At 37.1% G+C, this 26316-nt stretch overlaps 1 protein-coding gene and 2 long non-coding RNA genes across 4 annotated transcripts in view; 1 reads left to right on the forward strand and 2 right to left on the reverse strand.

Annotated features, from left to right (window-relative positions):
* The window catches only part of LOC147844337 (uncharacterized), a 528347-nt gene that overhangs the window by 140329 nt on the left and 361702 nt on the right, over positions 1-26316 (forward strand). The window lies entirely within an intron of this gene.
* Positions 15506-18203, reverse strand: LOC147844338 (uncharacterized). Its single transcript, XR_015490674.1, has 5 exons — positions 17716-18203; positions 16649-16764; positions 16387-16472; positions 16060-16102; positions 15506-15962 (listed from the first exon to the last, which is right to left on the reverse strand). It is a non-coding gene; the product is annotated as an uncharacterized LOC147844338 (long non-coding RNA).
* On the reverse strand, positions 19887-25622 carry LOC147844339 (uncharacterized). Of its 2 annotated transcripts, XM_087253870.1 has the most exons (3): positions 24565-25622; positions 20824-24498; positions 19887-20659 (listed from the first exon to the last, which is right to left on the reverse strand). In XM_087253870.1, the coding sequence occupies exons 1-2, from the start codon at positions 25337-25339 to the stop codon at positions 20867-20869; spliced, it is 4407 nt and encodes a 1468-aa protein (XP_087109996.1). In that variant the 5' UTR covers positions 25340-25622; the 3' UTR covers positions 19887-20659; positions 20824-20866. The 2 variants fall into 2 exon arrangements, with proteins under 2 accessions (XP_087109996.1, XP_087109995.1); XM_087253869.1 differs by having other exon boundaries at positions 20824-25622.

The raw sequence follows: 26316 nt of genomic DNA on the forward strand, positions 1-26316 counted from the left end.
ACTGACATCATGTGCACTACACATACACAAAGTATACAAAATGGTAATGTGCCAGCACTTTCTTGTCAACATGCAATCAAAAATCTACACTCAAAAAACAACTCATTGAACTCAATTTAATTGAGGGCAGGATTTTCATCAAGAACATTTTTTAGCACCAACTAAATAAACACTATTAACGCAGAAAAATGCAATTGTGTTGGTCCTACATGGTTTTATCAAATAAAAGTTTAAATACATTTGTATTGTTATTTAACTTAAACTTAAATGTCTAACAATGTCATGTATGTCTATTATGTCTCGTACATTTTGAAGTCTTTTAGTTTCCTATTAAACTAAATGAACTAAAAGAGCCATTTAAGCATATTCACGAATTACACACAGTTGACTGAGACAGTTAAAGCAACAAACTGCAATTTTACTAATTAAGCTGCTTATCTCCAAAGCATTGGTGCTTCTGTAATCTCAAAACTCAAAGCATTACATGAAACTCTTCTAAATCTTCAATCTAAAGCGAAGATTAAACTCTAACAAGTTTTTTTATTGACTCTAAACACCTAAGATTACTTTTATTGTCAACATTTCCCTCTCTTAATTTAATTCCACGCTAAGCATGCTGGGGACTACAAACTCCCTAACCATGTAGTTGTAGTTGGACCAACACAATTCCTTCATGTTGTCCCAGCACAAAACGTTTAAGTTAACGTAATGGTTTATAAATTTAAGTGGACCGAATGTAAAACAAATAAATTGGCCAAAGAAATTATAAAAACTGTGTTGTTTCAGCTCATTTTAACCAGGTAGTTTGAAAAAGCAGCAATCATTTTTTGGGGTGTACAATTTCCCACAAAGTACCAGAAAATGGCTAAAAATGCTTGTGTTGGACTTTCTTGAGTTGAATTGTCGTTGAATGTCTACTTCAAACCTCATTACAGTCAATCACGCTACAACAAAATGATATAATTCAACATTTTGCAATCTGCCAAATATGGTAAAATTATATATGAAAGAAGCATACATGCTGTCAAACCAGTAGGCAGTGTCAATTGTTATTTATGCAGCAAAAAAAGACAAAAGTTACACAACCCACCTGCTCTCATTTATGAAATGACAGTAAGTGATGCATTTAGCAATCTCCCTCGAGTTTAAAAGTACAGTAGGATGTCTGACGTCTTATTTAGTACCATCGTCAAATAGGAGTCCAGTTGTAAATGCAGCATTAAAACATGTCTTGATCTTTTGCAGCTACAACAAGCTCAAAAACAGTAATTATAACTCAGACAGTTTTCTACATTTATTCATTTTGTTTTTGGCTTAGCTGTTTTATTGATCTGGGGTCGCCACAGCAGAATGAACCGCCAACTTATCCAGCATATGTTTTACAATTTAGCCTACCCAATTTACCTATACCACACATCTTTAGACTTGTGGGGAGAATACGTAAACTTCGCACAGAAATGCCAACTGACCCAGCCAAGGCTCGAACCAGCAACCTTCTTGCTGTAAGGCGATCGTGCTACCCACTGCGCCACCCTTTTTTTTTTACATTTTTGTCTTCAAAATCTAAATCTGTTTAATGTAACGTTTCAGACCTAATGAGACTCGATTGAAAGGGTTAACTGAGAAGAACAACTCACAGTTATTAAAATTTTTTTTGTCCAGAAAAGAATTCCTCAAATTATTCTTCAATAAATGTGTTGCCCCAAGTCCAAAACCATTGCTGAAATCAGCAAAGCAAAGTCACAGACATTCCCGACGGGAAACACATGCCTAGACTCACTCACCCCCTCATCTTATAACAAATTCCTTTGCATTAGTGATGACCTTATGTCTAAATACAGGCTGAGGGGCAATTGTTCTGAAAGCAAAAGACTCAAATTGCTTGTATAATAGTTGGGCATGTTTAGTTTTTATTATTTAGCTCTTCGGCTCTGTTACTGATAAACGAGCTGTCACTGGAATACACGGCATAAATCAAACCAGTGAGGCTGTCAGAAGCAATAAAGTTCAAGCACAGAGCAAATACATGCACTCGATAGAAAGAGGGATCCACAGAATCAGTGGATTTGCTGTTAAACCTGACTTATATAGAGCTACTTACAGTATATTGAGCCCTCGGCCAGTAATATAATCAAAATATGAACTAAACCCAGAGCTTCTGTAATACGAGGGACCGTGCAAATCTATTTATGAGTTTGCCTTCTTCTGTGTTGTTAATGTCTTATGTAATCTGGCTTATGTTGGACCGAAGTTGTTATTAGGTAATGTTACAAGAGATCATCTTGTCTTCGTGGAGGCACCAGCCACTGATGAAAAACATATTTTCTCTGCCTTGCGTATATCTTTGCACACTGACTGGCTGAGCCATGCTCTCCCTTCAGGTATTTTTGTTCTTTCCTATTTTACTTGTGTTAGTTAAATAAAATCACAACCCTTCAGCTATTTTCCCTATTCCCTCTCTTAAAGTCTGCGTAAACCGGAAGTTGCTGCAGAAGACTTTTATTTCAGTATGATGAAGTATTTCCTGCTAAAACAGAATATTGAGTAGGGGGTGGTTTTTTTTTTGTGCTCCTTTCATCATTCACTCACAGCAAACTAATGGATGGAAGGGCGTGAATATATAGCTATATGCAGTGGTGGAAAAGGTACTGATCTTAAGTAAAAGTATCATTACTAGCATAAAAATGTAGTGCAAGTAGAGCAAAAGTATCTGTTGTAAATATTACTCAAGGTACCTTTCAAAACTCAAGAGAAGTGATATTACGCTGTAAACATTTACATGTAACTTGTGGATGTGTGTAAACATAACATTCTATAGTATATTTAGTGATTGCCCAGCAGGCACACAACGTCACCTGCTGGGTACCTATCAATTTTAAACCGCCCATGTCTTGAGGTAGGTCATTATAGCGTGATTTACTTCTATACAGCATGTGCGATTTGATTGGAAAGGAATCAAAGGGCTGATTTTTCTAAAACCCATAGACAAGAAAAAACAAAAGTAGAGACTGCAGGTTGAGGGAAAGTAGTGGAGTAAATGTACCAATACTTCACTAAAAATGTACTCTAGGTTAAGTAAAAGTAAAGTACAATTTTTGAGAAAAACTACTCAATTACAGTAATTTGAGTATTTGTAATTTGTTTACACCACTGGCTATATGTATTTTGCAGACAAACTGATGTTATCAGAGACAGACAGCCATTGCAGAGTGGAAATAAATATTTTATTTAGATAAAAGTTAGATTATTTAAAAATGTGATTAATTAGATTGGATTTTAATTAAAGATTATCCAAAATAAACTGTTTTGTTGTTGATGTTGTTGTTTTGTTATTATGCTGCAGTGGATTAACTTTTGTGTTGGCTAAAGTTACTTTTAAAAGTAATATATTACAATCTTTTAAAAAGTAATTTCCATTTTTTATTAATTGTGTTACTTATTTACTCCTAATGAAAAGTAATTTTAATATACAGTACATATTGTTTTTTTCTTTTTTAAGACTTTTTTTTTTTTTAAATATAAATATTTAAAACAGTTAATTCTCAATAAATCTCATATGGACTTTTGCGAACATCTAAAAGAAAAAAGGAAGTACAGGTTAACAATGAGCCACGCTGCTGCTGCTTCTCTTCTGTTTGTGTATATTAACAGCAGGTGTTCATCATCAGTGCTCAATCAACACTTAATCAACCCCATCATTGTCTCATTAACTTTAACTCTACTGTTGAGAAATTTTACTCAATTTAGAGAGGGACCAAATGTTCTCTGAACTGAGTAAAGTTTACTCTGAGGATTTTGCTGTGTTAGGTCGTAATATAATTATTTTAAAATTAAAGCTGCGGTCACACTGGGCTTTTCCTCTCATAGACTTCCATTCATTCGCACGTGAATGCGTCAGACCGGAAACGCAGGGTCATGCGTCAAGTTTCGCAGGTTGCTGCGGTGCAAAGTTCAAGCTTGGTGAACTCTGACCTGCAAAATCGCATCACTTGGCTGTGTGAGACCAACCGAGGATCAAAACAAGACCCCTCTGGACTGAAATTTAAACCATGGAGCAATCGCTCGTTTTTTTATGTCTAATAATCTTGTTTAATCATTAGTCATTAATCAAGACATAAAATAATTGCAGTGAAAATACAAATAGTGAGTGACTGAGTTTGGGTGGTATAATACTGCACTTACTGTAAACCATCCCAACTCGCTCACTATTTGTAACAATACAGGGGGAACAAGGTTGACTAATACACTTAAAATTCAAAGAAAGAGGGGATCATCACTTTTATTTTTTTTATTGTTCAAATGCATAGTGTGGAGGATATCATAAGGCCTTGGGTCAATCAGATGTAAAACACAGTATTTAACAGGGTTTTAAATTGCAATTTGGTCAGATTTGACCTGAACACGATAGGAAGGTTAAGGCTAACAATGTGAAAATTATGATTTGATGTGGACTTTAAATCACTTCAGCCTGACTCAGAAACTGTGGCCAAAGCTATAGCTGCATAGTTTTGTGTCACTTCAAAACAAATGAATGGAATGTAGCATTGCGGTTACTTAATCGTTGGAGGTCAAAATCAGTCGTGAAAGTAAAAGTATATCAATTGCATCACCCTATAGCCATTAAATAATCCAACATAGGCTCATTTTGAACACATTTGACACATTTGATCACAAATTATGTAGCCAGAAGTATACATATACGTACTGCATTTTATCTTTAAAACGAACGCTATAAGGCGGTATGATGCCGTTCATTTTCACACTTACCAGCTGACAGCTTACCTCCATATGAATGACTTTCCCGCTGTTACTAGATAGTCCGGTAGCTCAACATGTATGTCGGTGTACTTGAAATGCAGACAAGAGTTGACTACAATGACATTGTTCAAGTTTGACGAAGAGCAGTTCCAAAAAGCAGGTAAGACAAAAACAATTGCCAAAAAATAAAATAAACAAGTAAATAACATGGTTAAAATGTGGTAAAATCTTAAAGCGAGGACTTATCTTTTTCAGACGAGGGCTTTTCTTTTTCTGGATTGCTTTTTCTTCTTCTTCTTCTTCTTTAGGTTTTACTGGCGATTGGCAACCAGACTTATAGGTGCATTACCACCACCAACTGGAATGGAGTATGGAACTAGTTGAAGGATAACTGAAGTGTAAAAATTACAGGGAGGGAGAGACAGGGGGAGGAAATAGTGAGGAGAGAGGTGAGAGAAATTAATAAAAAAAATAAATAAAAAAAACATTATTTTTATAATAATTGGGGACAGGGTGGGCTTGGATTGCTTTTTAAAAATGTCGATTGGGTTTAGAGAAGTGGGTGGGCGGGTCGATTGCTGCTTTTGAAAACACTATAGAGTGGAGGAACCATGACGTCAATTTGTATGCAAAAACCCGGAAGCGAGGTAGCATTTTAGCAGTTCCGGTTCCCTCGTCCCAAAGTCAATTGTTTTTTTAAATGGGGTTCCACTAAAATTGCTTTAATAAGGTCTGTGGCGAAGACAAACTCAAGATACTTTCATGTTTTGTTCTACAACATAAAACACATCAGTTACAGCACACTCTTCATTTTTAAATCGGTTATGCTTCTTTAAAAAGACGGTTGCTATCAAGTTGCTAAATGGGACTACAGGCAGTGTCGGGGAAATTATACGTCATCGACCTGAACTGGTCTGGAGCGCAGCCCGCTTGTGTTGGGCATTTGGATTTGTCTGTAATTTAGGTATTTTCATGAATAGTATTTTATAGTTTGTATTATTCTAATTGGGAATTCAGATTGTGTGTAGATAATGTCTTCACTTGTAAAGGCTGTCGAGACAGATTCATTCAGATTCATTTGTTGATCATTTATTTTAGTAAACAATATTATGAAGATACTGCTTTCTAGTGCAGTCTGTCTCTTTCCTGCTCTCAGTAATGCAAACTTATGAATAATTATATTTGTGTAAAATATATACATGTTAACTGTCATTTTAACGTGATTAAGTGATTTTTCGTCTTTTTTTCTTTATCTAAACACATTTAGCTCTGTCATAACTGCAATATTTACACTCCTCCATAAAATGTTAAGCAGACGTGACTGTATGGGCTGCTTTTCACTGTAATTCTTGACAAAAAAGGAATATTGAATGTTGCTCTGTGTCCATGATGAAACTTGCAGGCATTTGATTGACTTGTCACTCACGCCTCATTTCTGTCTTCTATTAAGGTAAGCAGGCTGTGTGCACGCAAGCGATACACTTATTTAAATATGTCTTATGATAATACTATGTAGGCAGATTTACACACAGTTTTAAAACTTATAGAACAACCGTAAAGCAAAACAGACGTATTTCCCATGTAAAAACGATCCAAAAGGCACATAGGTCAATGTGTTTTTGCGTGTTTATTTGTTCATAATATATGTCATGGATTATAATATAATAAACAGAGAGATTAACTCTTTGTCATGGACAATATTTCTAAAAATAAGCTTGAAAAGTTGTCTGTAGCAGGGTTGGCCTGACGTCATCGAGCGCCCCGAGGGCACTGTTGTGCGTTTATAGCCTAATGTTAGCTTTTCAATTCTTGAGTTAGTATTTAAGATCTAAAAATGCTCAAAGTTGTATTTTCGTGTGACGATTATCCGACTGGGCAAAATGTGTAAGTGTAATGAACAGTGTTTGAACACAGAGCTTATTATTTGCAATCTTCGAAAAGCCTATGGGAAAATCCTAAAGGGATTTTCACGAGGGAACCAGTTTTATGCTAGCAGCCGATTCGCCTACAAAGTGACGTCATAGTTCCTCCACTCTATTGGTTGGGTTTAGGGAAGGAGGAGGGTGGGTCAGTCCATCGTTCAGTCATACAGTGAGTCGACAGTGGCCTCTGGTAAATTTACGAGAGAACAGCAGGGATGAATTGCACTCGTGAGAGAAATTTGAGATCACAAAAAGCATACACAGCGGCTTCTGGTAAATTTGCGAAGACAAAAACTCACAAAAAATGTAGCTCCTGGGATGTATTTGGGGCTCTCCAGAAATGTATATAGCGCTACGTTTTCAGAATGAGCCTGGGATGAAATCATCTCTAAGAGCAAGGGGCATTGTTGTCATAATCATGTGACCTGCAAGCACCAGTCATTTAAAGCTTCTCTCCTGTGGTCTTGTGGGATAGTAAAGTATCCAGTGGATCTGACACTGTTGACCAAATGTTTTTCATTTAATTTATGATAGGGAAGTTTAGATCCAGCAATTATCATCTTTTTACCGTCAGACTTGTCTTTCTTGGCAACTGCATGACAGAGCAGTCACTTTGCTAAGCAGGTTCTTTGTTGTTTGAGCACTGAATTTGAACATGTTTATTCGTATTTGAAAAGTTTCAGTCAAAGTTATAATGATGCTGATTACAAAATTTACAGCAATGCATGACATGCATTTTGTTTTGTTTTTTACTCAATGTGATATTGAATTGGAAAAGTTTTAGCTCATGCATGGCAGGTTGCTCATGTGCTGTCAAACGGATATAGATTTTTCTCAGTTTGCTGGTGTTTTTTGTAATTGCATGTGTTTTCTTATATTGCAGCACGTTAAGCTCTCTTGGCCAGCGTACAATCCACTGAAATTTTTAAAAACATTCAAAGTTAACTTAAAAACATAGGACAACATGAAAGAATTGTATGGAATTTTTACAGTTTATAGTCAAACATAGATAATAAAGTCTTTACATTTGAAGTACTTTACATTGCAGTCATTGATGTATATTTGATTAAATAGTCTACAGTTTGGCTATTGTTAGACATTATTAAATTTAGCCTAAGATGTCTTTGTCTGGATGTCTATTAGACGGTGTAATTGGTGTGATGTACATTCATGGAAAAATGTAATTACCTCACATAAGCAAGCAAGCACCATGTGGGAGTTCAGACTGTGACAACTAAAGCATGAGATCTTTATTCTCTGCTGTAATGAGCGCAGCACTAAATAATGGCTGTGTAAACAGACTGGATCCCAGTGGAGGAGGTTTCCTGAAGCCTCCTCTCAAGAATGTGATAATATTGGAAAAAAGTAGCAAGCATTGTTTGACCTCTTAACATCCTTATGTCACGAGAAAGCAAACACTTATTGCTTATATATCACTGAAATCCCAACTTCTCCATGTTTTCCTCCCCGAATTTCCAGTCTGTCACAATAGATTTTACTTTCAAGTGACTTAAGTCAAAGAATGTTTTTTTTATTACTCTGTTGAAATCTTAAAATGTACGACATGGGAAATTTGCTGTTTTTCCTATAGGTATTTGAAATATTAAGAAATTCCCTGGATGTCCGACTTGATAAAACTAGCACTTATTTTATGATAAAGCAGTCCCAAACAGCAACAACAACACAAACACAGTATCAAAAGTCCAAGAAAGGCTGATGAAATGCTGGATTCTTGAAAGAAACTGAGAGAAGCACGACTAACAGAAAACATATGATGAAAAAGAGTAATGTCTATGACAGGTCAGAGGTCACGCTATAATCCTGGACTCAAGGCATATATCTTTGGTGTGTTGAACTTTGAACTTTTTCAGGTCTAAACACATTGAGGCATGACTGTGTGCATGTGTTCACCATGCAGAGATGGAGAAATATGACACAGTTTTACTGCAGTGTTTTGATGTTATCTCAAATATGATCTGTTTGTCAGTGACAAAACGTATATATCGTTTCATATTTTTAAATAAACCATTTTAACCTATATGGTGACAGCAATTAAGTTCCAGATAATAAGACAATACTTTATACAAATTTAAAAAGTGCAACATTTATTTATTATTAAAATTATTATTAATATGTGAAGCCCCAGAACTCTATAGCTGGTTTTCCCCATTCTCTCAAGGCTCTTCAGCATTTGAAGCATTGCCACAAGGGGTGCTATGGCAAGACATGGAAACTGTACTCCCTGAATACTTCTTTTTTGGATGAGTACTCTGTTCCAGGCTATTGAAATGAATGTTCTCTATTGTATCAATACGGGTAGTAACAATGTGATCATAAAGTAATCTGTTATGCTGTCATTACAATGTCAGCATAATTTCTCTGGTCCAATCTACACAGCAAATTCATTGGTGTTAAATTTCAAGTGTTGTGGTAATTCAGAGTAAAGTGTTAAAATTCTAGAGTTAGATAAAGGTAAAATAACCCTCTCGGCGTTAGAAGCTGATTTGCCTCCTTGTCATACAGAGTAACATGTATCTACCTTTGTAGAAAACCCTTGTATTACAGAAACTAATCAGAGTGTCTGAAATCTCGCCACACCCTCATTCACCTGACCCTTAAATTAGTCAATTAGTTTAGTCCACTAGACAGAGTCAATGACCACAAATAAGTGAACTCAGACACCTGCTGTTGAACACCTGCTGTTAACAAGCACAATCACTGAAGGAATAAGAAATTGAAGGAAGAAATAAAACTACAGACAGCCTCACACCAAACCAACTGAATTAAAACAGAGGATTAAACAACTCCATTAAATAATAGTATAAGCAGCTTCACTGATTACAGTTTGACTTAATTTCTGTAAGAATATTTGACAATGAACAGAGGTTTATATTTTTTTATTAAAAATATTTCATTTGACCTCACCATCATAGAGATCAGAGGCTGCTCATTTGAGCTCTTGAAGTTTTACTCTTATAGTCTTATGTTTCTCTGACTGTTATAGCTAAGTTTCTAAACTCATTAGCTATAGCAAGAAAGGTCAAGAGAAACTATACTGTTCATGCTTTATTGTATAGATGTAATTTCAGGTGTTCAATAAATTGATTCGTAAAGATGTGCAGATATAGTTGTAATAAAACTGTATGGGACAATACCACTGGCAGTCTGCTACTCTTCATAGAGTATTCAACAAATAATTAGGATGCAACTAATCATGCACTGAACATTCAAGCTCCAGATTGCTGTTTATAACACACAGGCATCAAGAATCAGGATATGAACCTCAACCGTGGTTGCTAAAAAAAAAAAAAAAAGCTGCATAGTTCATGCCCCAGTGCATGCTGGGTGCCAGCATAGTACAAAGCTCCCAGCATGCATTGCAGCATGAATAAATTATGCAGCTTTATGTTCTTACAATCTTTCTTTTCCTTTATTTTGTGTTGTTTTTGGGAGGTGATATTTCAGTAGATAGTTTTTTTTACTTGATTTTTATTTTTTTGTTTGTCACCATTATTGAGATTCAAAGACTAATTATTGATGTCTGTGTGTTTTTAAGTTCTGTCATAGATCAAACATTCTCATTGTAAATATTGTTTTTATGTTATTGGAGCTTCAGTGGTTTCATTAATGTATACTATTTATTTCTCACACATAACTAATATGATATTGAATTAGAAAACAAGCAGGAAAGAAAGGCTATATTATCATAAATAATCTCTTCAGACTGACACAATAATTGTCTTTTGACTTTCCATGCTATATGCATAAATAGTGTAATTAACACTAACTATAGCAGCCAAAATGAAAGACATTTACAGCAGGAAGTTGAAGAGCCTGACTAAAGCAGACTCTGTCCTCCATCATGGTGACTTCAAATGAACAACAGAAATTTCATTAAGAGCTTTTGTTCACATGACAGAAATAAAGTCACTGGTCAGTAATAGGTGAAGCTCCATGATGAGTTGTTTAATGTGATGAGTTTTTTTTAAAGATGTTGAAAAATAACATTTTTTATTGTGTAATTTGTTTTATTTTTATTGATTATTATTTTATTTAGAGTTTTTTTTTCTCAGTTGATTTCATCTTTGGTTTTGGCTTGTGTTTTTCTGTCCTTCGGTGATTCTGCTTGTTAACAGTTGTTCATCAACAATTCTCAATCCTCCTTTAATTAGACACTTAATTGTCTCATTAACTTCATCACTGTCTGAGTGTTCAGCCCTCTGTAGTGAGGACATTAGTTAGGATTTTGCTCTGGAATTTAAGGCTTACGTGTGTTCGAATGAAAAATACAGACAATGGGATGTATTTTTAACAGAAATATTCTGGAAACTGAATTTACGAATGTAAAATGTTGAAAACAGCAGATTACTGGCAACCACTGCTGCCAGTATTTTGACATACATTTAACAGATGTTTTACACAATAAGAGTTTGCCAATTAACACTCTGGGTGTTAAAATTTTTTAACACTTTCAAAAGTGTTATTTTAATTCTTATAGTGGTTCCCATATAAACTCTGAGGGAGTGTTAATTTTAACTCTAAGGTAGTTAAATCTACCAAATCTAAAATTTGCAGTGTGAGTTCGATAAAAAATACAGACTGTTGAATGTGCTTATAACAGAAATATTCTGTAAACTGAATTTATGAATGTGAAAAACAGCAGATTACTGGCAACCACAGCTGCTGGTATTTTTACGTAAAATCTAAAAATGAAAAAAAAAATGAAAAACAGCAAAGCGGTTTTTGTGTCACCATTGTGGAGGATAATAGCGTCTCTGTTCAAGTCCAAGATGAACTGAGAGTATTTGATGTTATGCTGCATCTTCTTTTGTTTAGAGGTAACTGTGTAGTTACTAATGCAATTAAAATCTGTTTGCTAATTGCAATCACACATGAAAACATTATTGCATCTAAAGACTTTACATTTTTTTTCTACTAAGTTATAATTTTGTAAACTGAACACAGTGTTAGTTCATGAAATATGGTCATTTTTTGTAAATTTATACAGTTATATAAAACTTCCATGTTTTTCACAGAAAGATTCTGGCAACCACAGCTGCTGGTATTTTTTCGGAAATTTAACAGATATTTTACACAATAAGAGTTTGCTAATTAACACTCTCTTGGTGTTGACAATGTTAACACTTTCAAAAGTGTTATTTTAACACTTATAGTGGTTCCCATATAAACTCTGAGGGAGTGTTAATTTTAACTCTAAGGTAGTTAAATCTACTATGTAAAATTTGCTGTGTAGTGGTGGACAGTAATGAAAGTACTGTACTTAAGGACATATTTTACATATCTGTATCTTAATATTTTTATATTTAAATGTTTACTTCTATTTTACATTTCAAACAAAATCGTTTACGTGTTATTTCACTTTTATTTTGAAGGAGAGAAAATGTCTCCTCCTCAGAGAAAAGGATATTTGTGTTTAATTTATTCATGTGTTGAACACAACATATCCTGAATGTTGGAAAAATTGACATCCATATTTATGAAAATACTTATATCTTCTCCAACATCTTTTCATTATGTTTTTTATTGTGATGAAAAGAAGCAACTCAAACTAATTTAGAAAAAGTGGAGAATGAATAAATTTTTTTTTTAAATATAATTTTCAACTATCAACTATCCCTTTAACTGCAAGTTATTTGATTGTGAATATTTTCACTTCAAAATATAGCTAGTATCACATTATTGTCTATAACAATATTTTTGACAATATTCCATATTTTTGTGATTTACAGCTTACTTTACACATTTTAATGTGAGTGATTAGCACTGTCGTCTTACTGCTAGAAGGTCCCGACAGGGCCAGTTGGCATTTTTATATGAAATTTGCATGTTCTCCCCGGGTTTCTGTTTTCTCCAGGTGCTCTGGTTTTCCCCACAGTCCAAAAACATGCATTCATTCATTCATTCATTCATTCATTCATTCATTCATTTATTTTCTTTTCGGCTTAGTCCCTTTATTAATCTGGGGTCACCACAGCAGGATGACAATTTGTCCAGCACATGTTTTACGCAGCGGATACCTTTCCGGCTGCAACCCATCTCTGGGAAACATCCATACACACTCATTCACACTCATACACTATGGAAAATTTAGCCTGCCCAATTCACCTGTACCGCATGTCTTTGGACTGTGGGGGAAACCGGAGCACCCGGAGGCATGTTCTCCCGGAATGTGGGGAGAACATGCAAATCCCACACAGAAACGCCAACTGACCCTGCCAAGGCTCGAACCTTCTTGCTGTGAGGTGACAGCACTACCTACTGCGACACCGTGTCACTCCAAAAACATACAATATAAGTGAATTGTATCAACTAAATTGGCCATAGTGTATGAGTGTGTGTGTGAATGCGAGAGTGCTCGGGTGTCTCACAACACTGAGCTGCGGCTGGAAAGGCATCATCTGCGTAAAACATATGCCAGAATGGTTTAATCTGCTGTGGCAACCCCTAATAGGTAAGTGTCTAAGCCAAAAGAAAATGAATGAATAAAGGACCTTTTAATGTTGAAATGTTAACTCTCAAAAGTACTTTAGACATTTTTAGTAGTTTAAAAAATTATGTTGTGGAATATATGCAGTCAAGACTGAAATTATTTATATCCCTGACAAATTCTGACTTCAAATTAAATATTTTTTGGTAACACTTTATTTTGATGGCCCATTTTGCTGTTGATACTGCTCCTTCAACAGACAGTTAACTGACTATAAGAAATTTTGCAAGTGCATGTCAACTTACACTAACCCTAACCCCAACCTAATAGTCTACTTATAATCTAATGAGAATTATTTGGCATGTAGATGCAATGTAACTTAAATTCAACAAATGGACCATAAAAATAAAGTTTGACCATATTTTTTTCCCACACAATTATGCTTCTTGTACGTCGTCTTAATATCTTTTGGGAGATCTTTTGTCATTTCTGGTCAAAAATTCTTCAATAAAAGTTTGAATTAAAATAAATTTAAGTCAGATTATCTATTTAACACAAAAGTACTGACAGAAATAAATTTTGCGCTCAGAATTACAGTAATTTACAGTATTGTTACATGACCAACTCACTATATATCATCAAACTACTGTACTAAAATTACCAATAAAAATAATTCTGTTAAACTTTCCAACATCAACAGGTAGACCAAAGATCAAAGTCCCATAATGCAATTTGGAAATTAATTTAATTTTGCAGTGCATTTGAAAGTGACTGAAAGAACAGTGCTAGAATATATTTCTCTCAAACAACCAGCACATCATTATCTTGAACCATCTCTCATATCCTTCAAAGGAAATACCAAACCCGCTGTCACTTTAAACACAACAGCAACAGTTCAAAGCTGTCAACAAGGAAGGCAACATGAGGCAGGAAGCTGCTGAGCTCACGAAGGAATTCGGACATTTTGGCAACCGTTTCGTTAAGACCATGGGCTGTAAACCCTCACACAGGCTTCTAAAGAGGATGTTTTAGGAGGCTCCAGTGGTTTAAGCTGATCTGTGCTCGTGTCCAGAGCAAACCCCCATAAAAAACATAGAAAACTAGACAGCTGGTTGGTGCCCTTGGCTAACAGAATTCTACAACATGAACTAATTAAAGCATAAAGATAGATGACGTAATGTTTAAAGAGTCAGACAGAGGAAGACGTGAGTTCAGATTATGTTCACGGCTCTCTCTCTTTCTTTCTCTGTGTGTGTGTGTGTGTGTGTGTGTGTGTGTGTGTGTGTGTGTAATCCTGATTCCTAAGAGTGCATATTTGAAATGATGTCAGTAAGGAGGAACTCGGTGTGAAGTCTAAACTACTTCTCATGTGGTCAGTGATGCTGTTTTAACCTACTTTTAAGCCTTTCTTATCATTTTGAGAAATCTTCTGATTCTGTGTAGTCTTAAAGTGGTTACCAAGAAAGAGATATGAAACGCTAACAACAGAAAAGGCCAGCTATACTACCAGATAACATAAATAGCATAAAACATTAATTTTTGTCTGTGTTTTAAAAGTGTCTGTGTGCAGCAGAGTTGTTATACACTCTCATAGTCAAAAGAGAGATTTTATTTGCAGTGATGCTATAGAAGAACGATTTTGTGTTCCATTAGTTTATTTTAATTGGTTTGGCCCAATTTTCACAAGTAATCCCTATATTTTCAAAACTCTTAGCTCTTATATCAACACAGATCATCAAAAGTGCACTTTTTTTCAAACATTTCAGCATATTTTAAGTTGTTAGAACAATACACATAACATACAAAATATCATTTTACAACACAAAATAAGTTTAATCTAAATAAATGCTTCATTCACAGTAACTGCCCTTTATAAAACTATCACAATCAAACTTGTCATTCAAATTTGTCTGTCATTTAATTCAACTGATTATCAATTTTTTTAATCAAATAATCATTTATTGTGTCCATAGATGTTTATGTTGTTACAAGTGTGATGAGATAAAAAATTTTGTACTAAATTTGAAAATGTACACTTTACTTATGAAAATAGTACACAGCAAAATATGGGGACCCAAAACAACTCTATGGGTGTTAATTTCAACACTTTGAAAGTGTCTCATGAGGTCCACTCAAAACAGAGTTAAATCAACACTTTCAAAAGGGTTGGCACATTGACACCGAAGTAAGGGTTAATTTTAACTCTGGGCAGAGTTAAAAATGTAACTATATTTAACACCGCCTGGTAGTAATTTTTTTACTACAATATGTTGTTATTTTATTCAACTCTCTTGAGTGTAAATATGGTAAAGAGGTCAAATAGACTGTAAATTACAAAAGAATTTAAAAAATTGTTTTATTTGAAAACATTCACCGCTTCAACAATTCATTCAGTTTTTAAAATGCAACAATGTCAAATATGCTTTAAATTTTTTATTAGTACAGACAGTATCAACAAAATAGTTTCAGTGCTTTAGTCCAAACTTGATGTTTCATCAGTGCAATTTGAAAGTTCAATATAGCGTCACTCATAGTTTTCTTCTGAAATGACATTTTAAACAACTTGGCGTGCAAATCTTTCACTTCGGGTGTTTCCTTGGTCCTCCATATCAAACACAGCAGTTTATGAAGGTATAAATGCTGTAAACTTGTGTGAAAACAAACTTTAGCTAGGAAATCTCATCAAGCATGTCCTGTGAATGAAGTGCTTCCCAGCCACAGGATGACCTTTTTATCCATGACGATGTAGTAGCTGCTGATCGCTCGTCTGGTGGTTCATGATGCACGGATATAGGGTGATGCTCATCTAAGAACTCTTCAAGACTCCAGCATGACTAAGAAAAATGTTTGAAAACAAATTGCAATCAAATTCTATGATATATTTAAAAGAACATTTAAAGTAAATAAAACATTCAAGAAATCTAAACTCACCTTTTGAAAATCTTCATGATGATCCACAACTTGACTCTCCCAGCTGGTTGAGGTGACAGGATATGGAAAAGTAGAAAAAACACATACATCACTGTTGGATCTCCAAAAACAATTAGGTTAACCACTATGACTAGAACTGGAAAAACAGGCAGCTGTCTGTCCAGAATCCTGAATTTAACACAACACTTGGAGCAAAATTTAGAGGAGCTTAAAATATTTTATATCATTTAGTGATGCTGACTTCCCCAAAATATTGGCCACAGTGTAAAAAATATTCATAAACTTACAGTTTTATGTAAGTGTGTGCGTGCGTGCGAGTTTCTTTACCAGATTCAACTTGTTAGGCCCTTTCAGGTCCAGTATTGACGCCACCTTTCCTGGAGTCTAGCAGATGTTTCAGGTCCAAATATAATCTAAAATATTAGGATAAGCAGAAGAGAAAAAGTGCAAAGCAAAGAGCAAAACATTATTTAAGTAATAGTTCACCCACAATACAAAACTTATCACCTTCGTGTCATTCATTATTCTTTAATGCTCTAATACCCTCTCAGCTTATTGTGAAACAAATACAGAACTTTATCAAACATACCTTCATTATTATCACCACATATGACCAAGAAGGTGTGCTTGATCATTTCACCAACACTGGAAATACACCATCCGTCACCGTCACAGGGTCTTGTGTTATTGTATAGAGAACTGTGGCTGTTAAAAAACAACAACACATTAGTATCTAACACATATGCATAACCTTCAGATAAAAAGAGAGAGATGAACATCACAAAGTATGCCTCACACTTTTCAGATATTTTTTGATTCAGATGTTGATTATTGATAATAAATCTACAAATCAAACCTGTATCATCTTTAGGCTGCTCAAATATGAATCAGTTGATTAATTTTACAGACAGGTGGCTGTTTACAACGCACTAAATTGTCTTTAATAAAACGGAAATGTTGTGTACATGCTAGGTTTAGTCTATAAGCACAATATCATGCGGAGAAAAAGTTTGACTAAGATGTTCCTGACTACAGAAATAGCCTAACTTACTAACGTCAGACATCCTGAGTTGGGAAAAGTCATTTTCGGGGGATACAGAGTTGATTTGCGGGAAGTAGCGGGAGAGATGGGTACCTGAAGAGCAATGGGATGAGTTGCGCGCGACGTACCTAAAGAGCGGTGGGGGTGACTTGCGTGCGACGTACCTGAAGAGCCGGGAGGGATGCGGTGGAGAGGGGTGTGCAAAGTGTTTCATGACCGGGCGGGAGACGCGCGATTTCCGGGAGATTATCATTCATTTGCGGGCATCTACTTGGGCATCTGGGAGTCTCTGTGCATTTGCGGGATAACGTTAACATTAGTCCCGCAACTTCCGGGAGACTTCTGTAACGTTAAATGTCTGATAAAGTGCAAACGCGGTCATTTAAAGACATTAATGTTAACATTCCGACTTTAATGGTTGTCAACACTTAATATAATTCAAGCGTACGTTATCACGCGAGTCTATGGACTAACGGTATATGGACGGCCACGAATCAACCAGTTTAAAAGGGCCGCGGTGTTTAAAATAACCAAATTAACGTACACGAATAACAAACAATCATATGTTTCAGTCAGGAAGCCTTTTACAAGTAAACATATGTTCATTTACTCACCAGATATGTTTTAGAAACTCTCCAGAGCTTATGGAAACCGTCCTGTGTTGCCGTTAGCATCCGGGCAGAGTAACTTAGGCTGGTTAGGCGGCTCTGGGGATTCCCTCGCTAGTTTGCTTCAAATTTAAGGAGAAGTGTCGATTTTATTTTATAGATGGTAAACAACGCACAAAATGGCATTAAGCGTGACAGAAATGCGTTGAACATGTACATTTGATGTTTTTATGCACTTTGTATGCGTGAGCATATATAAAAACATTCTTGAAAAGAAGTGAATAGTAATGCAGTTAAGCTAGATAACGTACACAAACGACCATGAATGAACCGCAGAAGTTTAAAATTCTCACTCCATTCTAAAGTTATTAACTTAACAATATGTTTACAACTGTATTTCCTTAAAGAAAGTCAGTAAAATACCAACATTTAGGTAGTTTGACTCACCAGTTGCTGTTCTAAACCTCAGATGGAAAATGGCGTCTGGAAAATTCTTCAGTGACTGGGGCTGCATGAATTCCCGGATGTTGGAAATAACACCACCATGTGTTGAAAAGATAACTCCTTGATTTCTCACTGAATAAAATCCATTCTAACTCTTATTATATTCATTTGTCAAAATCTAACTCTTTAACGTCAACACTTTACTCTCAAATGCTTCAACACCGAGAATTTAACTCTGATGAGTTTGCTGTGTACCAAACCAATTAAAAAAAATTCTAAAAGCCTTTCAGTGAAATATTCTTGAAAGATCTTGATTTGATGAAGATTTTAATAATTCCATAAAGTTTCAAGGTTTTTCCTGGAACCAACAGTGCTAATAAAGAAACTTTATTTTTAAGAGTGTTGGTAATTAAAATTGAAAACTATTGAATATAAAAAACATGTTTTACCAAAAAGCTTATTTTATTTCAGCTAGTTGCCAGTATAGCTTTTCTTGTTAATATTTAGTTTAATTTGACTGAAAAAAAAAACATTCATTCATTTTTTTTTTATTTTCTTTTATATATCTTTATTTATTTATTTTATTAATCTGGGGTCGCCACAGCGGAATGAACAGCCAACTTATCCAGCATATGTTTTTACGCAGCAGATGCCCTTCCAGCTGCAACCCATCACTGGAAACATCCATACACACTCATTTACACACATACACTATGGACAATTTAGCCAACCCAGCTTACCTGTACTGCATGTCTTTGGACTTGTGGGGGAAACCGGAGCACCCAGGAAACCCACACCAACATGGGAAAAACATGCAAACTCCACACAGAAATGCCAACTGACCCAGCCATGGCTCAAAGCAGTGACCTTCCTGCTGTGAGGTAAACATGCTACCCACTGTGCCACCATGCAGCTCTGATAAAAACCACTAAAATTATACATTAATAAAAAAAAATAAAATAAAAAAAATCTACAACAGTAAGCTAGTGACACTAAAACAACAATGTAGTACAACTAGATGCAGAATGTTGTTTAGCATTAAAATGAGCAATGCATTTTCAGCAGCAACAAAGCAAGTTTAAATAGAGACTACATCAAGTTCAGTTCCCATGAAATCGGCCCTGCTGAGCTAAGAGTCCCTTCAGAGATCAATGCACTGTAAACGGCTTCTCAGCTGGCTGCCAAACGCTCCAAAGACTGCTCACAGGAAGCCTTCACAATGAAAGACTGGCAGCTCAATAGCGTCTCAATGCAGGACCTGTGGACTTCAAACTAAACTCTAGTCATTCATGGCTATGTGTAAACATTAGGCACCAACTAGCTGGGAATATCTACAAATTTTGAATTACACTGTTTGTGCACATGAGGAAAAAAATGAGAACTGAAGCATTTGTATACATGGGCTTTCAGGAATATTTATTTCAACACTTGGTTGCATATATATATATATATATATATATATATATATATATATATATATATATATATATATATATATATATATATATATATATATAACAGTTCTGTCTGGTTCTCGAATCTGATTGGCTGATAGCCGTGTGATATTCTGGAATATCAGAACTCGTACAGCCTCTTCTGTATTTCTCCGCCCACATAGAGTGTCAGCAGATCGATAAACTTACTACAGTTCGACAAATAGTGCAGGTGTTGGACAACATTGTGAGGGACCGAGCCAGCACGTACAGTAAGGGGCATACAAAAAAGAAGATTTTCAAAAATAATTATTTTTTTAATAAAGTCAAAAAGGTTCACAAAAAGTTCAAAAATAAATTAATTAAATAATTAAATCAATTGAAAGAACAATAAACTAAACAAGGAAAACAAACTGAGTTCAAACCAAACAAATCATGTCTAAACCAAAAACAGAACTCCATGAAATGACAAGACAGACCACATTTATAGCACAGGGACTAGTCCACATTAAACAAGAAGGGGGAGACAAAAACATACAATTTACAACTACAATAAACTAAGCCAAACATCTAAATACAAATCTAAATACAAGTTAAATAAATTATAAATAAGGCAAAACTAAATATAAATCTGAATAAACAAACATTGCAAATCATTATTGAACCTAAACTAAACATGAGCTCTCCCTCCAAGCCACTAAGCCAATGGTATCGGCAGGCGGAACCAAAAGACGGCATCTCGCGGCACGTCGGACCTTTACTTGGGCGGACCATACCCGGAAACTCTGTTCCTCGTCGGCACTGCAGCACGGTAACTTAAACTCAAAAGAAAACTAAATTAACAAAACATACAGTACAGATAACTGATTTTGTGTGCACCCAAAATAGTAATAAATGTACTGTGAATAATAAAGAAAGGTAATGAGAAACTGAAAGTGTATGCGTCTTATTTAAATCAGATATGAATGAAACGAAAAATGTATAAACACAATAACTGAAATTGTGACCAATAAATAATCTTAAATGAATGTGTAACGTGTGTGTGAGTGTGTGTGTGTGTATAATATATATATATATATATATATATATATATATATATATATATATATATATATATATATATACATATATACATATATATACATATATATATATATATATATATATATACACATACACACATACATACATACATACATATATACATATATATATACATATACACATATATATACACATATATATGTTTGTGTATGTATGTGTGCGTGCATGCCTCACTCTCAATGTGTGGCCACCACACTGGCCATCACATACTCCCTCCCTTCGGGAATGTCACTGGCACATCGGGACAAGTAGTCAGCCGTAAGGTTTTCTTTGCCAGGGACATGTCTGATAATAAACCGGAAGGGCTGCATGGCCAGGTACCAGCGGGTAATACGACGGTTGGTATCTTTCATTTCTTGAAGCCATTGTAGAGCTTTATGATCAGTCTCCAGTATAAACTCCCGGCCTAGCAGATAATACTTCAAAGAGTCCAATGCCCACTTCACTGCCAAGCATTCCTTTTCCACAATGGAATAGCGAACTTCCCTGGGGAAGAGCTTTCGACTCAAGAAGGCTACTGGGCGTCGAGTGTCAGGGCTGCCCTGCAGCAATACAGCTCCCAGGCCTCGATCTGAAGCATCAGTTTGCAAAACAAAGGGTTGGTGGAAATCAGGGTTATGCAAGACAGAATCTTTACTCAAGGCCTTTCTGAGATCTTGGAAAGCTGCAACAGTTTCTTGGGTCCACTTCAGCTGATTGGGACTCCTTGAACCAACCATGTCAGTCAATACTGCAGCCCGCCCAGAAAAGTTGGGAATAAATCTGTGATAAAACCCAGCCATACCCAAAAAGGACCTTAACTCCTTACGAGTTTGTGGCTGTGGACACTTTTCAATGGCCCGTACCTTCTCCACCTGGGGTCGGAGCACCCCTTTACCGATAACAAACCCCAAGTACTCTGTCTCTGCCTTTGCAATGGTACACTTTTGGGGGTTAACTGTCAGGCCGGCTGCCTGAAGGCGTTGCAGAACTTCCTGGAGATGCTGCAGATGTTGCTGCCATGTGTCACTGTACACCACAATATCATCCAGATAAGCAGCTGTAAATGGTAGTCCTCGCAGTACCTGGTCCATTAGTCTTTGGAAGCTGGCCGGTGCCTCATGCAGTCCAAAGGCTAGAACCTTAAAATGGAATAGGCCCCAGGGTGTTTTAAACGCAGTGAGTTCTCTGGACTGTGGAGTCAACGGAATCTGCCAATAACCTTTTGAAAGATCAATGGTGGTTAGAAACTTTGAGGTGCCCAGTCGATCAGTGAGATCACTGATTCGTGGAGTAGGGTAAGCATCAAACTTGGTCACAGAGTTGAGGTAACGAAAGTCTATACAAAACCTTATAGACCCATCCTTTTTTGGAACAAGGACCACAGGGTGGCACCATTCGCTTTTAGAGGGTTCTATAATTCCCAGCCTCAGCATCAGATCCACCTCCTCTTTCAGCGCTTCTTGGAGACGTTCAGGGACCCTGTAACTCATTCTTCGAACTACAGCATCGGGTTTCAACTCAATATTATGTTCAATCAAGGTGGTAAAGCCAGGGTATTCTGAGAAGACTTCTGGTAAACAAATTACTCTCACCTCATGCTGTTGCTGTGGGGACAGGTGACTCAGATCCACATCTCCTAGAGCTGACTGAGGCAGAAAAACTTCAGAATCATCCTCTTCTTTGACTTGCCGGATCATCAAGCTGTGGCTAGATTCAGGAGGACGAGGAAACCATTCTTTAAGCAGATTTATATGCAGAGTACGTGTAGAATGAGAATGGTCAGATAGAGCAACTTCATAGGTGGTAGGACCTAGTTTCCTTTTAATTTCATACGGCCCCTGCCATTTTGCAAGCAGCTTACTTTCATGACTGGGCAACATCACGAGTACCTTCTGACCGGGCTTAAACTGCCGCTCCCGAGCGGATTGATCGTACCAGGTTTTCTGTCGTGTTTGAGCTTCTGCCAAATGAGACTGAGCTAGTGCAGACATCTTTTGCAAACGTTCCCTCATCTGAATCACATAGGATGCCACATTAGTTTCATCATTTCTCTGTGGGTTTCCCTCCCAAACTTCTCGGAGTAATGCTAAGGGACCTTTGACTTCATGACCATAAAGCAACTCAAACGGGGAAAATCCAGTGGAGGCTTGTGGCACTTCCCTGTAGGCAAACAGAAGATATGGGAGCCATTGATCCCAATCAGTGCCAGACTCACCAACAAACTTGCGTAGCATCTGCTTTAACGTCTGGTTAAATCTTTCGGTTAACCCATCTGTCTGGGGATGATAAGGAGTGGTTCTCAAACTCTTGATGCCCAGCATCCTATAGACCTGCTTCAGAAGATTCGACATAAAATTAGTCCCTTGATCGGTTAGAATTTCACTTGGAAAGCCAACTCTGGAGAACAGTTGCACTAGACAGGTAGCCACGTACTTGGCCTTAACTGACCTTAAGGGAAACACTTCAGGATACCTAGTGGCATAGTCAGTCACTACAAGCATAAATCGGTTACCCGAACGACTTTTCTCCACTGGTCCAACTATGTCCATTCCCAGTCTTTCGAATGGAGTGCCTATGAGTGGCAGTGGTTGGAGAGGGACCCGCCTTGGGCAGTCAGAGGACACTTTTTGACATTCAGGGAAGGTTTTACAGTACTGGGCTACTTCTGAGTTCAGACCAGGCCAATAGAAGTGTTTTCTGATACGGGCGATGGTTTTACGTTTCCCCAGGTGGCCAGCCCAAGGAATCAAGTGACCCAGAGTAAGGATAACTTCACGGACACACTGTGGTACCACCAGTTGTGTCACTTGTCCCATCTGACGATATAGTAGACCCTGGTACATACAAAATCTTTCCTTTGTCTCTCCATCAACAGTTTTTCCATCCTCCTGCTTTGCTCTCTCCAGATAAGGAACAAGACTGGCATCCTCTTGTTGCATCTGCACAATGTTGACCGGCAGCTTAAACTTGGGTGAGAATTCAGCAAACTTATCAACAGGCATTACGGAAGCATTATATTGGATTTTCTCAAACCGTTTCTGTCGTCTGGATTTCCTAGGTTTAGTTGAGCCATCGATTTCTGCATCAAAGAATGGTAGCGTAGCAAGCAACTCTTTACTTTCGTCTCTCTTATGGCTCTGGGCTCGAGTAACAACCATGTTACAGGTGGATGGTGGCTGCAATAAGTCCCACAGTACTGGCAGGTCATGCCCCAAGACTACAGGGAAAGGTAGGTTGTCAGCTACACCGACCTCCAAGAAGTAAGTCTGACCTCTCACCTTCAGATAGACCTCTGCGGTGGGTAGCAGCTTTTCGTCACCATGCACACAGCGGACAGCCTTCAGGTTGGTGTAGCGAAGGAGGGCTGGAGAAATGCACTTCATGTGTACCAAAGTCTGATCACTCCCGGTATCAACCAAAGCAATCATTTCCTTTCCATTAATCTCAACAGTGGTGCTTGCTGGTGAGCGTTCAGCTTTAGTGGCTGGCTTTGCAAGATGCCTGGGCACATAACACAGGTGAGTATTCTTGATTACATTTCTAGGGCACATGGGCTTGGTATGACCTTCTTGATTACATAGGTAACATATTGGCATTTTCCTATAATTCTTAGGAGCATTGACAAATGCGGGCCCTCCTCCAGGAGGCTTACCAGCACCAGGGAAGTTTCTCATAGACTGCTGGGGAGGATTTGCTCTCCGGTCATCTCGGCTGGATTTCCACCACCAGGACTGATTTCTCTGACGTGCTGCCACAAACACATCTGCCAGTGCTGCTGCTTGTGAAGCAGACTGTGGATCATGTTCTCGTACCCACACCTGTAGCTCTGGAGACAACATTCTCAAGTATTGTTCAAGAATGATCACTTCACCAACCTCTTCAATAGACTTACTTTTTGGCTGCATCCATTTCCCATACAGTTCTTTTAACCTCACATATAGTTCTTTAGGGCTTTCAAGGTGTTCTACTTCAAGAGACCGAAACCTCTGCCTGTAGGTTTCTCGACTGATGTCATATTTCCTTAATACTGCAGATTCAAGTTCATCATAATTCAAAGATTCATCAACATCCATGTGAACATAAGCAGCCCGGGCCTTACCCGTCAGAAGGGGAATCAGATGAAATACCCACTCCTCTTTTGGCCATCGGCAAACTGCTGCCATTCTCTCAAAGGTAATTAGGAAATGCTCAACATCATCACCATCAGACAACTTTTCCAATTTAGGCTCTTTGAGTGGGCACTGACCTGTATCACGGGCTTCAGCTCCCTCTCTCTGACAGGTACTTGACTGAGATAATGGCCTACTTGGACCAGCACCCTCATCTGGGTGATCCAAATCATCTTGAGGTGTTACCAAAGTATTTGGAACAGGAGTTGTGCGAGCCTGCACCTCCAGCTGCAACAGGCCAAACTGATGATGGAGAGCTTTGAATCGGCGTTCCTGCTGGGCCAGCTCTGCCATCCTTTGTGCTTCCTGAGCCTCCATTTTTACCATGTGAGCTCTCAACAAGCCTGTCAAGTCAGCTATTGTTGGTTCAGTGCATTCAGTCTCCACATCAAATTCTCTCACCTCCTGTAATTCTTCATCCCCCAGCTCTTGTGCAACTTCATCCAGTTGCTCCACTGAAACAGCCTTTGGGGCTCCTCTTCGTCCTCCTCGGTTCATGGCCCAGAAAGTTCACCAAGGAAAAAAAAACTCTGCCCCCTACTGGCAAATCCCACTTCTGACACCACTTGTGAGGGACCGAGCCAGCACGTACAGTAAGGGGCATACAAAAAAGAAGATTTTCAAAAATAATTATTTTTTTAATAAAGTCAAAAAGGTTCACAAAAAGTTCAAAAATAAATTAATTAAATAATTAAATCAATTGAAAGAACAATAAACTAAACAAGGAAAACAAACTGAGTTCAAACCAAACAAATCATGTCTAAACCAAAAACAGAACTCCATGAAATGACAAGACAGACCACATTTATAGCACAGGGACTAGTCCACATTAAACAAGAAGGGGGAGACAAAAACATACAATTTACAACTACAATAAACTAAGCCAAACATCTAAATACAAATCTAAATATAAGTTAAATAAATTATAAATAAGGCAAAACTAAATATAAATCTGAATAAACAAACATTGCAAATCATTATTGAACCTAAACTAAACATGAGCTCTCCCTCCAAGCCATTAAGCCAATGGTATCGGCAGGCGGAACCAAAAGACGGCATCTCGCGGCACGTCGGACCTTTACTTGGGCGGACCATACCCGGAAACTCTGTGCCTCGTCGGCAGGCACTTTTTTCCAGGGGTTTCAGTACAGCGTAACCGCTATTACGTCATCCAGTGGGCGTGGCCTATATGTGAATTTGCATAGGTCACGGATCATGCGCAGATTGTGAAAACAGCCGTTTGATTCAAATACCTGTACGTATTCGCAGGGGTTTTGTGTCCAATGCCTTTTATATGCAGTACTTTAAAATAGCTGTCCTGATCAGGTGTTTCATGTGAAGTCAGTGTATGTTATATTAAACAAATTAACTTAAGTTACCTCTCAGATTACATTAATACTGTTATAACTTAAGATACCTGTCCCGATCCCAGGGCTTTTGTGTCAAATACTTTATATATCATAAACAGTAACATC

Source organism: Danio rerio, chromosome 5, assembly GCF_052040795.2.
Source record: "Danio rerio strain M-AB ecotype USA chromosome 5, GRCz13ab, whole genome shotgun sequence".
NCBI lineage: Eukaryota > Metazoa > Chordata > Actinopteri > Cypriniformes > Danionidae > Danio > Danio rerio.